The sequence below is a fragment of the Tachyglossus aculeatus genome, chromosome 2, assembly GCF_015852505.1.
Source record: "Tachyglossus aculeatus isolate mTacAcu1 chromosome 2, mTacAcu1.pri, whole genome shotgun sequence".
Lineage (NCBI taxonomy): Eukaryota > Metazoa > Chordata > Mammalia > Monotremata > Tachyglossidae > Tachyglossus > Tachyglossus aculeatus.
In genome coordinates this window covers 34,537,246-34,550,097 of record NC_052067.1, presented here as the reverse complement: position 1 = coordinate 34,550,097, position 12,852 = coordinate 34,537,246, and the positions used below count along the sequence as shown (strand labels likewise).

Genomic DNA, 12,852 nt, shown 5'->3' with positions numbered 1-12,852 from the left:
GGAAAAAAAAAAGCACGGGTAGTCCAAAAACCCCTCTTGCAGCAGAGTTTGGTAGCCTTTTGGCTTGGGCTGACCGCTGTGTTCTGCATACAGGCTCTGTGACCGTTGCCCCCAACTAATGCACAATGAGTAAATGTGGTTACGTGCAGCCAAGTGGGCAGGGGGTATCGGCCCTTCCTGCTGCAAGTGATGAGGGACCCGGAGGGGAATGGGTGGCTGAGCCAGGAAACCGCAGCCTTCTCCAGGAATGTTGCAGTTTTGAGCCCAGCTGACCATCACGGGTTCCACTTACCGCACAAACCCTCGTGGCAAAGGCCAGTCACCTCTCAGCTCAGGCATGGCACTGCCTCCTCTTTCCTCTCAAGTGGATAATCCGCAGCCAGATCAACAAGATTCGACTGTATAAATCCTAGACCCAAGTGATGGAAAAATATAACACATATGTACGTTTATAGGTATATATTCCTCATTGTAGAGGTGCTTACTGTGATGATGGCATGGCTGGCCAAATGGGAGAATGAGTTGGAATTCTTCCTGGAGGTGGAAAATCTCCAGGAGGGCTTCGAAGGAGGGATGGGATGTGGTTTGGTGAAGCCTAGTGGGGAGGGCTATCCAGTTCCGTTTCTCAGAACACTCACTGGACAAGAACCTTCCCCTTGGTTGTTTGGCCGCGAAATGATGCGCCGCTTTTCTCAGCACGTGGAAGAAAAGAGCTGCCGCTTGGGTCATCCATGTGTATTAGTAGGAAAGAAAAACAAGGCAAAGAGAGGATGTTGCATTCTTGGCGGTGGTAGAACCTTTGAATTAAGGGACAGTGCTATTGTGGATCAGGTGCTTTTAGTAACATGCCACTTTTGTAAGCTCTGAATGTTTCTACTAGATTTTCATATCACTATGCATCCCCTTATGTTTCATCTGACAGAAAACATAGCGTTGTTAGCAGAAACAGCTCTCAGATTCCTGGAATTGGTACAGCTGAAAAATTTTAATATGGAAAATGACCCAAACAGTGAAGAATTAGATGAAGTAACACACCCAAGTGAAAATTATGACACAGGTAATGTATTTCATCTTTAAATTTCCTTGTTTGACTACTGTTTGTTAATTAGAACCTTTCCTGCATTTGAAGTTGGTCAAACCCAGAAACGAAGATGAGACGGATTGGACACAGAGTTCCCGAATACCCTGCATGGCTTTCTCTTTGTTACCGCTCCTGGGTTAATTTGTTGGAAAATAACCATATTCTCCAAAAGTCAATCAATCAATCAATCAATCGTATTTATTGAGCGCTTACTGTGTGCAGAGCATTGTACTAAGCGCTTGGGAAGTACAAGTTGGCAACATATAGAGACAGTCCCTACCCAACAGTGGGCTCACAGTCTAAAAGTCCTACCCACCATCATCAGGATTTTGATATGACTGTTTGTTCAGATTTGAATTGCACTTCTCTGATAGCAGATTAATAGTCTGTATAATAATTTTATAATAATGGAATACTTTATAGTATATAAAATAATAATTATATGTAATTTTAATCTATCCGAGGTGGGACGTCGTCATGTGGTATATTTCTTCCATACATATATCCTAGTAGGGTCTCCATGATGATTATACCACAGCAATCTCCCATGACGACTGTCCAACCAGCAAAGAAGGATGATGTACAAACCTGAACAGGAGTTCAGTTTGTCACTGTCAGTTCCGAGCTAGTACTGCCAGATGGGGGTCACCTCTTGTGACAGGAACACTTTGTGTATGCAATAACTCTATGAACGATGTAAGATTTAATCGGAAAACTGTTCAACTTTCAGTTTGCCTTCTCAAAGGGAAAGTATTGAAGAAAGGAAGTGGTAAAAATAACAATAATGGCATTTGTTAAGTGCCTACTGTGTGGAAGCCCCCTCCTTCCTCTCCCCCTCCCCCCCCCATCCGCCCCACCTTACCTCCTTCCCTTCCCCTCAGCACCTGTATATATGTATATATGTTTATACATATTTATTACTCTATTTTACTTGTTCATATCTATTCTGTTTATTTTATTTTGTTAATATGTTGTGTTTTGTTCTCTGTCTCCCCCTTCTAGACTGTGAGCCCACTGTTGGGTGGGGACCGTCTCTATATGTTGCCAACTCGTACTTCCCAAGCGCTTAGTCCAGTGCTCTGCACACAGTAAGCGCTCAATAAATACGATTGATTGTTTGACTGTACTAATCACTGGGTTGGATACAAGCAAATTGAATTGATGACACAGTCCCTGTCCCACATGGAGCTCGCAGTCTCAATCCCCATTTTACAGATGAGGTAACAGAGGCCCAGAGGAGTAAAGTGACTTGCCCAAGGTCACACAGGAGACAAGTGGTGAAGCCAGGATGAGCGCTAGTAACTTTCTGACTCGACCCGACCCCTGTTCACTAGGCCATGTTACTTTGCTCTGTTGAATTATTTAATGGTGGCGTGGATTCCTGCAACTAAACTTTTTTGTAATGAATCAGTCAGTCAATCAATCGTATTTATTGAGCGCTTACTGTATGCAGAGCACTGTGCTAAGTGCTTGGGAAGTACAAGTTGGCAACATATAGAGACAGTCCCTACCCAACAGTGGGCTCACAGTCTAGAAGGGGGAGACAGAGAACAAAACCAAACATACTAACAAAATAAAATAAATAGAATAGATATGTACAAGTAAAATAAATAAATATAGAGTAATAAGTCATCATCATCATCATCAATCGTATTTATTGAGCGCTTACTGTGTGCAGAGCACTGTACTGAGCGCTTGGGAAGTACAAGTTGGCAACATATAGAGACAGTCCCTACCCAACAGTGGGCTCACAGTCTAAAAGGGGGAGACAGAGAACAAAACCAAACATACCAACAAAATAAAATAAATAGAATAGATTTGTACAAGTAAAATAAATAGAGTAATAAATATGTACAAACATATATATACAGGTGCTGTGGGGAAGGGAAGGAGGTAAGATGGGGGTGATGGAGAGGGGGACGAAGGGGAGAGGAAGGAAGGGGCTCAGTGTGGGAAGGCCTCCTGGAGGAGGTGAGCTCTCAGTAGGGCCTTGAAGGGAGGAATAAAGGGTAGGTTTAAGATAACTCTAGGATGGGTTCGACCTGATTAGTGGGCTAGTGGACCCAGCGGTATGTCAGTCTCTGGTAATGTCCACATTATAGAGTGGCTGAGAAAGAATCGGTCAGAAACTTAGCTCACCGCAGGACCATATCTAGTTAGTTTTCATTTTGTGGTCCGTTAAGTAGAAAACAGGCCCTAAATGGGACAAAACCAGTAGCGCCGCGAAGATCTGTCTTCACTTTTAAGCCCTGCGGATTGGTCTTATCAGCCACGCTTGAAGGCACGGCTCGAATCTCCAAATTGAAGGACTGCTCTGCGGAGTCGTGGCCGAGTGCTGGGGAAAAGTCCCAGGGGGCGGGGGAATCCACACTGCCTTGGCTCTCACCGGGGTCTCAGCCGTTACGAGTGCAGGAGCAGGGGATGCAGCAGCTACAGGAGGATGGTGTTTTTCATTTCAATCAATCAATCAATCGTATTTATTGAGCACTTACTGTGTGCAGAGCACTGTACTGAGCGCTTGGGAAGGACAAGCTGGCAACATATAGAGACGGTCCCTACCCAACAGCGGACTCACAGTCTAGAAGGGGGAGACAGACAACAAAACAAAGCATGTTAACAAAATAAGATAAATAGAATAGATATGTTCAAGTAAAGTAAATAGAGTCATTTCAAGAAGGAACTTTTATTTCTCTGGCGGTAATAGTGATGAGGTTATTGGGGGTTTTAAAAAACATTTCTCTCACCTGTGGACTAGTGAAAGACCATTGGCCTGGGAGGCAGAGGACCTGGTTTCTAATAATAATAATAATGATGGCATTTATTAAGCGCTTACTATGTGCAAAGCACTGTTCTAAGCGCTGGGGAGGTTACAAGGTGATCAGGTTGTCCCACGGGGGGGCTCCCAGTCTTAATCCCCATTTTACAGATGAGGTAACTGAGGCACAGAGAAGTTAAGTAACTTAATAATAATAATAATAATAATGGCATTTATTAAGCACTTACTATGTGCAAAGCACTGTTCTAAGCGCTGGGGAGGTTACAAGGTGATCACGTTGTCCCACGGGGGGCTCACAGTCTTAATCCCCATTTTACAGATGAGGTAACTGAGGCACAGAGAAGTTAAGTAACTTAATAAGAATAATAATAATAATAATGGCATTTATTAAGCACTTACTATGTGCAAAGCACTGTTCTAAGTGCTGGGGAGGTTACAAGGTGATCAGGTTGTCCCACATGGGGCTCACAGTCTTAATCCCCATTTAACAGATGAGGTAACTGAGGCCCAGAGAAGTTAAGTGACTTGCCCAAAGTCACCCAGCTGACAAGTGGTGGAGCCGGAATTTGAACCCATGACCTCTGACTCTAAAGCCCGGGCTCTTTCCACTGGGCCACGCTGCTTCTCCTAATTAGGGTTGTAATTTCGGCCCCTCCACGTGCCTTCTCTGGGCCCCAGTTTCTTCATCTGTAAAATGAAGAATTATTAGAATTAATAATTAGAATTATTAAGCCCTTGATGTGTGTAAGGGACTGTACTAAGTGCTGGGAAAAAATATACAGGTGGCAATTTGATACGATCCTTGTCCCTCGAGGGGCTCAAATCTACAAAAGGGGCTCATGATCTCTGCTCAGTCTTGCAAGAGCTATTAATTATTGATAGCAGGATAATAATTAGTTTTTGCCCCATCAATATGGTCAGAGCTGTAGTGTCCATGGTTACAGCAATTACTAGTATGTGGCTGTAACAATGTGTCTAATTAGACCCTGAGCCCCATGAGGGACAGGAGCAGTGTCCTACCTGATTATTTTATAGTTACCTCAGTGGTTTGTGTAGTGCTTGGCACACAGTAAGTGCTTAACAAAAATTATTACTATTATCGTTGTTGTAAATCATCATCATCATCACCACCACCACCCTCTTTTAACCCACAGTTATTTGATCAGATTGCTAGTGGGATTTAAGGGATTCAGTTATTAGTAATAGGGTTTTCACTGACAGTTTTAAGTGAGGTTAACTTGCACGAATTTTTCAGAGCAGGTATTATCCCAAATTCCCGAGAAGCCTAATTAGGTTAGTTAATCTGGGTAAAATTCAGAAATGGTGTGCCCATTAACCGTGTGCCATTATTGGGGGGAACACAAATGAGCCCTAGTCATTTTAAGCTCGTGTACTCTGCCTTGGGTGAATATTTTTCTAAACGAACATGGAAGATTTTCGGTTAAGTCTACAATTAAGTGAATTCAAAGGTGCCTATAATGTGGAGGGGAGGAAGTGATAGTTCTATAATTATGGTAGTTTGAGTTTGTTGGTCATTGTCGAGTAAACAACCTTTCCGCACTTCCCCATGGTTAGCTTTTTGATCCTTATCAAAAGGAACTAGGTTGCAACTGAAGGATAGTAATTGTATCTGAGGTGTTTGTTGATCAGTGGGTGGTTACCCTTTCATCTGAAGTGGAAGAAGATGACCCTGGCACTCTCCCAGTTCTTGCCAACCCCAAGACGTATTATTTAGATTGCCCCCCAACTAGGTAGAGGCAGGGAGTAGGCGGTTTTGCAATCATGAGACCGGGCTAACTACTGACATTTTTTGGCTTTTTCCAGAGCTCCAGGCCTTACATGAAATGGTTCAGCAGAAAGTTGTCACTTTATTGAGTGACCCAGAAAACATTGTGAAGCAGACACTAATGGAAAATGGAATAACACGTCTCTGTGTGTTTTTTGGACGTCAGAAGGCAAATGATGTACTGCTATCCCATATGATTACTTTTCTAAATGATAAAAACGATTGGCATCTCCGCGGAGCTTTTTTCGACAGCATAGTTGGTATGTTTCTGATTTCCGCTTCGTCTTTGAAATTCAGTGACGTCTATATTGTAGATGGTATTTATCAAGGAAGTGTGATGCAATGCTAGTAGCCAAACGAAAAAGCTTTTGCTATACTTAAAATTTGCGGTTCTTATCGTAAAAATGAGATACTTTGTCTCACTCTCGCACACCGAAGTACTCCTAAGTAATTCGTATTCATAGAGAATTGTTAATCGCTATTATTCCCAGCAGTTGTGTTTCAGAGAGTCCATCTTGTGTGGTAATGTAGAATAGTAGCCCAGTGTGAAATGGCCGGAGATTCCCAAGAGAGTAATTAATGACTGAGACCGACATACTATTAAGTTGTTTAATCACAAAGGGCACTTTTACCCAAGGTTTTCCATCTGTGCTTTTCGTCAGGGTTCAAAAACCTGGTCATTAATGTGGTCGGGTTTCCATTTGAAACCAAACCAGCTAAGGAGGACAGGAAGGATTTGTGCATTTCCTATCAACTGCCTCCCTCTCCTTTCCTCCTTTCAGAGAAAACAGTGCAGAGCAGAGTCTAGCTCAGGCTAAGAGAACAGTGGTTAGTCAGGGAAGACTTCTTGGAAAAAATATGATTTGAGTAGGGCTTTAAAGAAGGGAAGAGTTTAGGCTATTTGATGTGAAGGGGGAGAGAATTCCAGGCCAGAGAGAGGACTTGAGCAAGGGGGTGGGGATGAGAGAGAAGAGAATGGTAGTATCTATTGAGCACTTACTGTATTCAGAACACTGTACTAAGCACTTAGGAAAGCACAATACAACAGTTGGTAGGCTCATTCCTTGCCCACAACTGACAGTTTAGAGAAACATTGAGTAAGTTGATGTTACTGAAACCCTGGTTATATTGTTTTAGGTGTTGCTGCCTATGTCGGCTGGCAGAGCTCATCCATCCTGAAGCCTCTGTTGCAGCAGGGCCTTAGTGATGCCGAGGAATTTGTTATCTTCAAGGCTCTCAATGCCCTCACTTGTATGTGCCAGCTAGGGTTGTTGCAGAAACCCCACATCTACGAATTTGCCTGCGATATTGGTAAGTTCCTGTCTCAAAACAGCACGAAGTTAACAGAGATTGGTAAGCTTCCGTAAAACCTTTTGGAGCTTCAGTTTCAGCGCCCCTGCCATATGTGGTAATGCGATTGCTAGTTGGAACATTTACCTTCTGGGGTTTTAGTTTCCCGATGGAATCAGTGGTGTTTATTGAGCGCTTCCTGTGTTGTAAAGTGCCAAACTAGTATTCCTAGTTTGAAGATGTATGTTCGTAACTTGGTTAAATGATAGAAATGAGGGTTTTCCTCTAGTAAATGTAAAGTTAAATCAATTTATTGCATTTAATATGTTCGGTGCGTGGTCAGAGCTATCTTTTTTTTTTTGCTTTCTGTGCCATTGGCATTAATTGGAAAGACACAATATTAACGGTTCTGCTTGTGGTTCCCACGGCTACCATCAGTTATCCCCCCATCTCCCTCCTGCCATTCCCCTCCAAACTGCTTGCGCGAGTTATCTACACCAGCTTTCTCAAGTTCCTCTTCTCTAGTTTTCTCCTTGACCCCCTCTGATCTGGCTTCTGTCTCCTTCACTCCACAAAAATTGCCCTCTGAAAGGTCACAAATGATCTTGTTCTTGCCAAATCCAGTGGCATCTACTTCATCCTAATCCTCCTCAACTTCTCAACTGCCTTCGACACTGTAGACCATCCCCTTTACTGGAGACATTATTCATTCATTCAGTCGTATTTGTTGAGCACTTACTGTGTGCAGAGCACTGTACTAAGTGCTTGCGAAGTACAAGTTGGCAACATATAGAAACGGTCCCTACCCAACAACAGGCTCACAGTCTGGAAGGGGACAGAAGACAGACAACAAAACAGAACAGGCCAAAGTCGGCTTTACTGACACTGTCCTCTCCTGGTTCTCCTCCTATCTCTCTGGCTGTTCATTCTCAGTCTCTTTCACAGGCCCCTCCTATGCCTTCCTCTCCTTAACTGTGGAAGGTTCAGTTCTGGGTCCCCTTCTGTTCTCTGTCTGCATCCGTTCCCTTGGAAAACGCATTCTGTCCCATGGCTTCAACTACCTCCATGCGGATGATTCCCAAATCTGCATCTCCAGCCCTGATCTCTCTTCATCTCTGCAGCCTCACATTTCCTCCTGCTTTCAAGACATCTCTAACTTGGATGCCCTGCGCATACCTCAAACTTAAAATGTCCAAAACAGAACTCCTTATCTTCCCACCCAAACTCTGTCGTCCTCCTGATTTTCCCTTCACTGTAGACAGCACTACCATTTTTCTTGTCTCATAAGCCCGTAACCTTGGTGTTACCTTTGACTCATCTAGCCCATATATTCATTCTATCACTAAATCCTGTTGGTTCAACCTTTACAACATCGCTCAAATCCACCTGTTCCTTTCCATCCAGACTGCTACTCTGTTAATCCAAGCACTTACCCTGTTCTGCCTTGATTACTCTATCAGCCTCTTTGCTGACCTCCCGGCCCCCTCTTCCTCCCCACTCTAGTTCATACTTCACTCTGATGCCCGGATCATTTTTCTACAAAAATGTTTCCACACTCCTCAAGAAACTTCAGTAGTTGCCCATCCAGCTCCGCATCAAACAGAAACACCGTGCTTTAAAGCAGTCAATCATCTTGCCCCTTCCTGTCTCACCTCGCCACTCTCCTGTTCCAACCCAGCCCATACACTTTCTCCTTTAATGCCAACCTACTCATTATACCGCAATCTCGTCTATCTCACCACCAACCTCTTGCCCATGTCCTGCCTCTGGCTTGGGACGCCCTCCCTCTTCCTAGCCAACAGTTACTCTCCCCACTTCAAAGTCTTATTGAAGGCACATGCCTTCGACACTGTGGACCACCCCCTTCTCCTCAACACGCTATCCAACCTTGGCTTCACAGACTCCGTCCTCTCCTGGTTCTTCTCTTATCTCTCCAGCCGTTCATTCTCAGTCTCCTTTGTGGGCTCCTCCTCCCATCCCCTTACTGTAGGGGTTCCTCAAGGGTCAGTTCTTGGTCTCCTTCTGTTCTCTGTCTACACTCACTCCCTCGGTGAACTCATTCGCTCCCACGGCTTTAACTATCATCTCTTCGATGATGACACCTAAATGTACATCTCTGTCCCTGCTCTCTTCCCTCCCTTCAGGATCGGGTCTCCTCCTGCCTTCAGGACATCTCCATCTGGATGTCTGCCCGCCATCTAAAACTCAATATGTCCAAGACTGAACTCCTTATCTCCCTCCCAAACCCTGCCCTCTCCCTGACTTTCCCGTCACTGTAGACGGCACTACCAACCTTCCTGTCTCACAAGCCCACAACCTTGGTGTCGTCCTTGACTCCGCTCTCTCATTCACACCTCACATCCGATCTATCACCAAAACCTGCCGGTCTCACCTCCACAACATCGCCAAGATCCGCCCTTTCCTCTCCATTCAAACCGCAACCTTGCTGGTTCAGTCTGTCATGCTATCCTGACTGGATTACTGCATCGGCCTCCTCTCTGATCTCCCATCCTCCTGTGTCTCTCCCCACTTCAGTCTATACTTCACACTGCTGCCCGGATCATCTTTGTGCAGAAACGCTCTGGGCATGTTACTCCCCTCCTCAAAACTCTTCAGTGGCTACCAGTCAACCTACGCATCAGGCAGAAACTCCTCACCCTGGGCTTCCAGGCTGTCCATCCCCTCGCCCCCTCCTACCTCACCTCCCTTCTCTCCTTCTCCAGCCCAGCCCGCACCCTCCGCTCCTCTGCCGCCGCTAGCCTCCTCACTGTACCTCGTTCTCGCCTGTCCCACCGTCAGCCCCCAGCCCACGTCCTCCCCCTGGCCTGGAATGCCCTCCCTCCGCACATCTGCCAAGCTCGCTCTCTTCCTCCCTTCAAAACCCTACTGAGAGCTCACCTCCTCCAGGAGGCCTTCTCAGATTGAGCCCCCTTTTCCTCTCCTCTCCCAGTCCCCCCGCCCTACCTCCTTCCCCTCTCCACAGCACCTGTATATATGTTTGTACAGATTTATTACTCTATTTTATGTGTACATATTTACTATTCTATTTATTTTATCAATGATGTGCATCTATCTTTATTTCTATTTATTCTGATGACTTGACACCTGTCCACATGTTTTGTTTTGTTGTCTGTCTCCCCCTTCTAGACTTTGAGCCCGTTGTTGGGTAGGGACTGTCTCTATATGTTACCAACTTGTACTTCCCAAGCGCTTAGTACAGTGCGCTGCACACAGTAAGTGCTCAGTAAATACGATTGAATGAATAAATGAATCTCCTCCAAGAGGACTTCCCTGACTAAGCCCTCATTTCCTCTTCTCCCACTCCTTTCTGCATCACCGTAATTTGCTCCCTTTATTCACCCTTCCCTCAGCTGCACAGCACTTACATACCTATCCGTAATTTATTTATATTAATGTTGTTCTCCCCTTCTGGACTGTAAGCTCACTGTGGCCAGGGAATGTGTCTACCAACTCTGTTATACTCTCCCAAGTGCTTAGTACTCAATAAATGTGATTGACAGGTGGTGATATTTTTCTGTCATTAAATGGTTATGTTCTTGATCTCCAAAGTACTGGGACATTTTCTTTTAGTTTGTTTATTCTAATAAAATACTGATGGAACTTAAATTTAATTGGCAAGTTTTTTAATCTGGTGAAATCAGTCAGTGGCATTTATTTAGCACTTACTGTGTGCAGAGCACTGTACTTAACATTTGGGAAAGAACATTGGTAGAATGTTCACTGCCCACGAGGAGCTTACACTGTAGGGGGGAGATAGATATTGAATTAAATAAAACAGCGTTGAAACATTTTTGGCCTTACAGAATACAATTCATTTATCGTAAGAGTAATATGAGAGACCAATTGGCCTTATGCCTAGGGAAAAGTGGGAAAACATTCTTCTTTAATTTTCCAAGAAAAATTACAAAAGCTGAAATCAGCAACACTTAAAAGGGGTGAGTTTCCATTCATTAATTTCCCTGGTGAGGAGAGATGATGATGTAACTTTTATATTAACTGCCATGGTTGGTCATAGGGAACAAACATTACTGGGATTAAAATCTCACAAGGTTTCTATCCCAGATCTTGAACTACCACTTAAAACAAATTGCCAGTATGTGGGATGGATAGCGGTATAATAAACTCAGTTCCGAATTGCGATGGGGTTGAGGAGGAAGAAACAGCAGGAGTGGTTTTTACCGTGACCAAAGTATTATACTTTTCATAATGATTCACAATAATCCAGTGTAAAGTTAATACAGCAAAAACCTCATGAAAGTGCTTCACTTTGGATAGAACTAGTTGTATCCGTCTATCTACGTCATGTTCATTGAGCACGTACTGTGTGCAGAGCACTGTACTAAGTGCTTGTTCTCCCAAGAGTGCAGAATAACAGAGTTGGTAGACACAGTGAACTTATAACTTATAGAGTGCAGAATAATAAACCAATTCTAGAGCAAAATGTCATTGAATAATGGTTTTTTCCATCTGGAGAATGACCCCACAGTGGGATGTCATCCTCATATCTGGATCTTGAGCCCAATGTTTGACTGAAAGGTGTCATTCCTGGGGCTAGAACATTGCTGTTGGCCTTAACTGAGGATGGGTGTTGAAGGGAAAGAGAGATGGTCAAGTAGGGGAGAAGTTGTTTCCTTAATAACAAGGGCCTTGTTGGTTTTCATAGTTACACTGTTAGTTCTAGTTGCCTCGGAGAGGGAGAGATCATGTCTAGATCAGAACCAGCTTGCCGCTCTAATGTTTGAGCAAGGAAGATATTTGCTTCTGTTAAATAGTCTCTTGCTGCCATTGAATTGATGATCAGTTTTACTTTTCTCCATCCTAATGCCATTTTAAAAATCTCTAAAGTAAGTGAACCACGTTTTATGAATAATTAAGTGGACATAAGTACAGAAAATTCTGGCAGGGATGGTTAAAAAAAATACTGTTGACTTAAGCTGTAAATGATTCTGTGGGACTGCTCCTGGGACCGAGTTATCTTCATGGGAACAGGACTGGTGAAAATTTTGCTTGGGGATAGATTTTCTTTCAACTAATTTCAAAACATGATTATTAATTCTTAATGTTTTCCGTTTCAGCACCGTTTCTATGCCATCCCAATCTTTGGATACGCTACGGTGCGGTGGGATTCATCACCGTGGTAGCTCAACATTTAAATATTGCTGATGTCTACTGCAAACTAATGCCCTTTCTTCATCCTTTTATAACTCAGCCAATAATACAGGTAAATATTGCTCGCCCATAGAACTCTAGTAGTGATACTATTTATTTAAGTGCTTAGTAGGTGCAAAGCATTGTCCTAAGTGCTGGGAGAGAGAACGCAAATGAGATATAAACAGTGACTCCTGGTCCTCACGGGGCTCCCTGTCTAAAAATAAAGGAGGCAGGGGGTTGGGGGCAGGCCCCGAAAGATAAAAGCAAAATATAAATGACAGACACAAGATGAGCAACAGGATTTCAGACTCCTCTTGGCTCAGACCGTCTCAGCGGGCTAAGTGTTGAGACGGCTTCACGCCGACACTGTTTGAGACATTTCCAGACTGGAGCGGGGACTGATGGGCGGTCTGGTCCAGCGCTTAGAACAGTGCTTGGTACATAGTAAGCGCTTAACAAATACCATCATCATCACAGAGATGGGGCAGCCTTGCTCCCATGTGTTTGGGCCCCAGAGATGGAACGAAAGGGGTGTGGTGGAGGATTCACGCTGTCGGCTATGGAAATCATTCAGTGGGTTCAGACATACGTGTAAGCCCATTGTGGGTAGGGATTGTCTCTCTTTATTGTTGTATCATACTTTCCAAGGGCTTAGTACATTGCCCTGCACAAAGCAAGCGCTCAATAAAGACGATGGAATGAATGAGTGAATGAATGAATGTGTTTGTTTTGGCAAAAGTGAGTGTT

General features: G+C 44.0%; 1 protein-coding gene across 1 annotated transcript in view; it reads left to right on the top strand.

The window, feature by feature from the left end:
- PIK3R4 (phosphoinositide-3-kinase regulatory subunit 4) overlaps positions 1 to 12,852 on the top strand; it is a 55,557-nt gene that overhangs the window by 18,028 nt on the left and 24,677 nt on the right. Inside the window, exons 5-8 of the mRNA XM_038766524.1 lie at positions 923 to 1,057; positions 5,682 to 5,903; positions 6,781 to 6,954; positions 12,030 to 12,175. Of these exons, the coding sequence (XP_038622452.1) occupies positions 923 to 1,057; positions 5,682 to 5,903; positions 6,781 to 6,954; positions 12,030 to 12,175 (677 nt within the window). The remainder of the gene's footprint in view (positions 1 to 922; positions 1,058 to 5,681; positions 5,904 to 6,780; positions 6,955 to 12,029; positions 12,176 to 12,852) is intronic.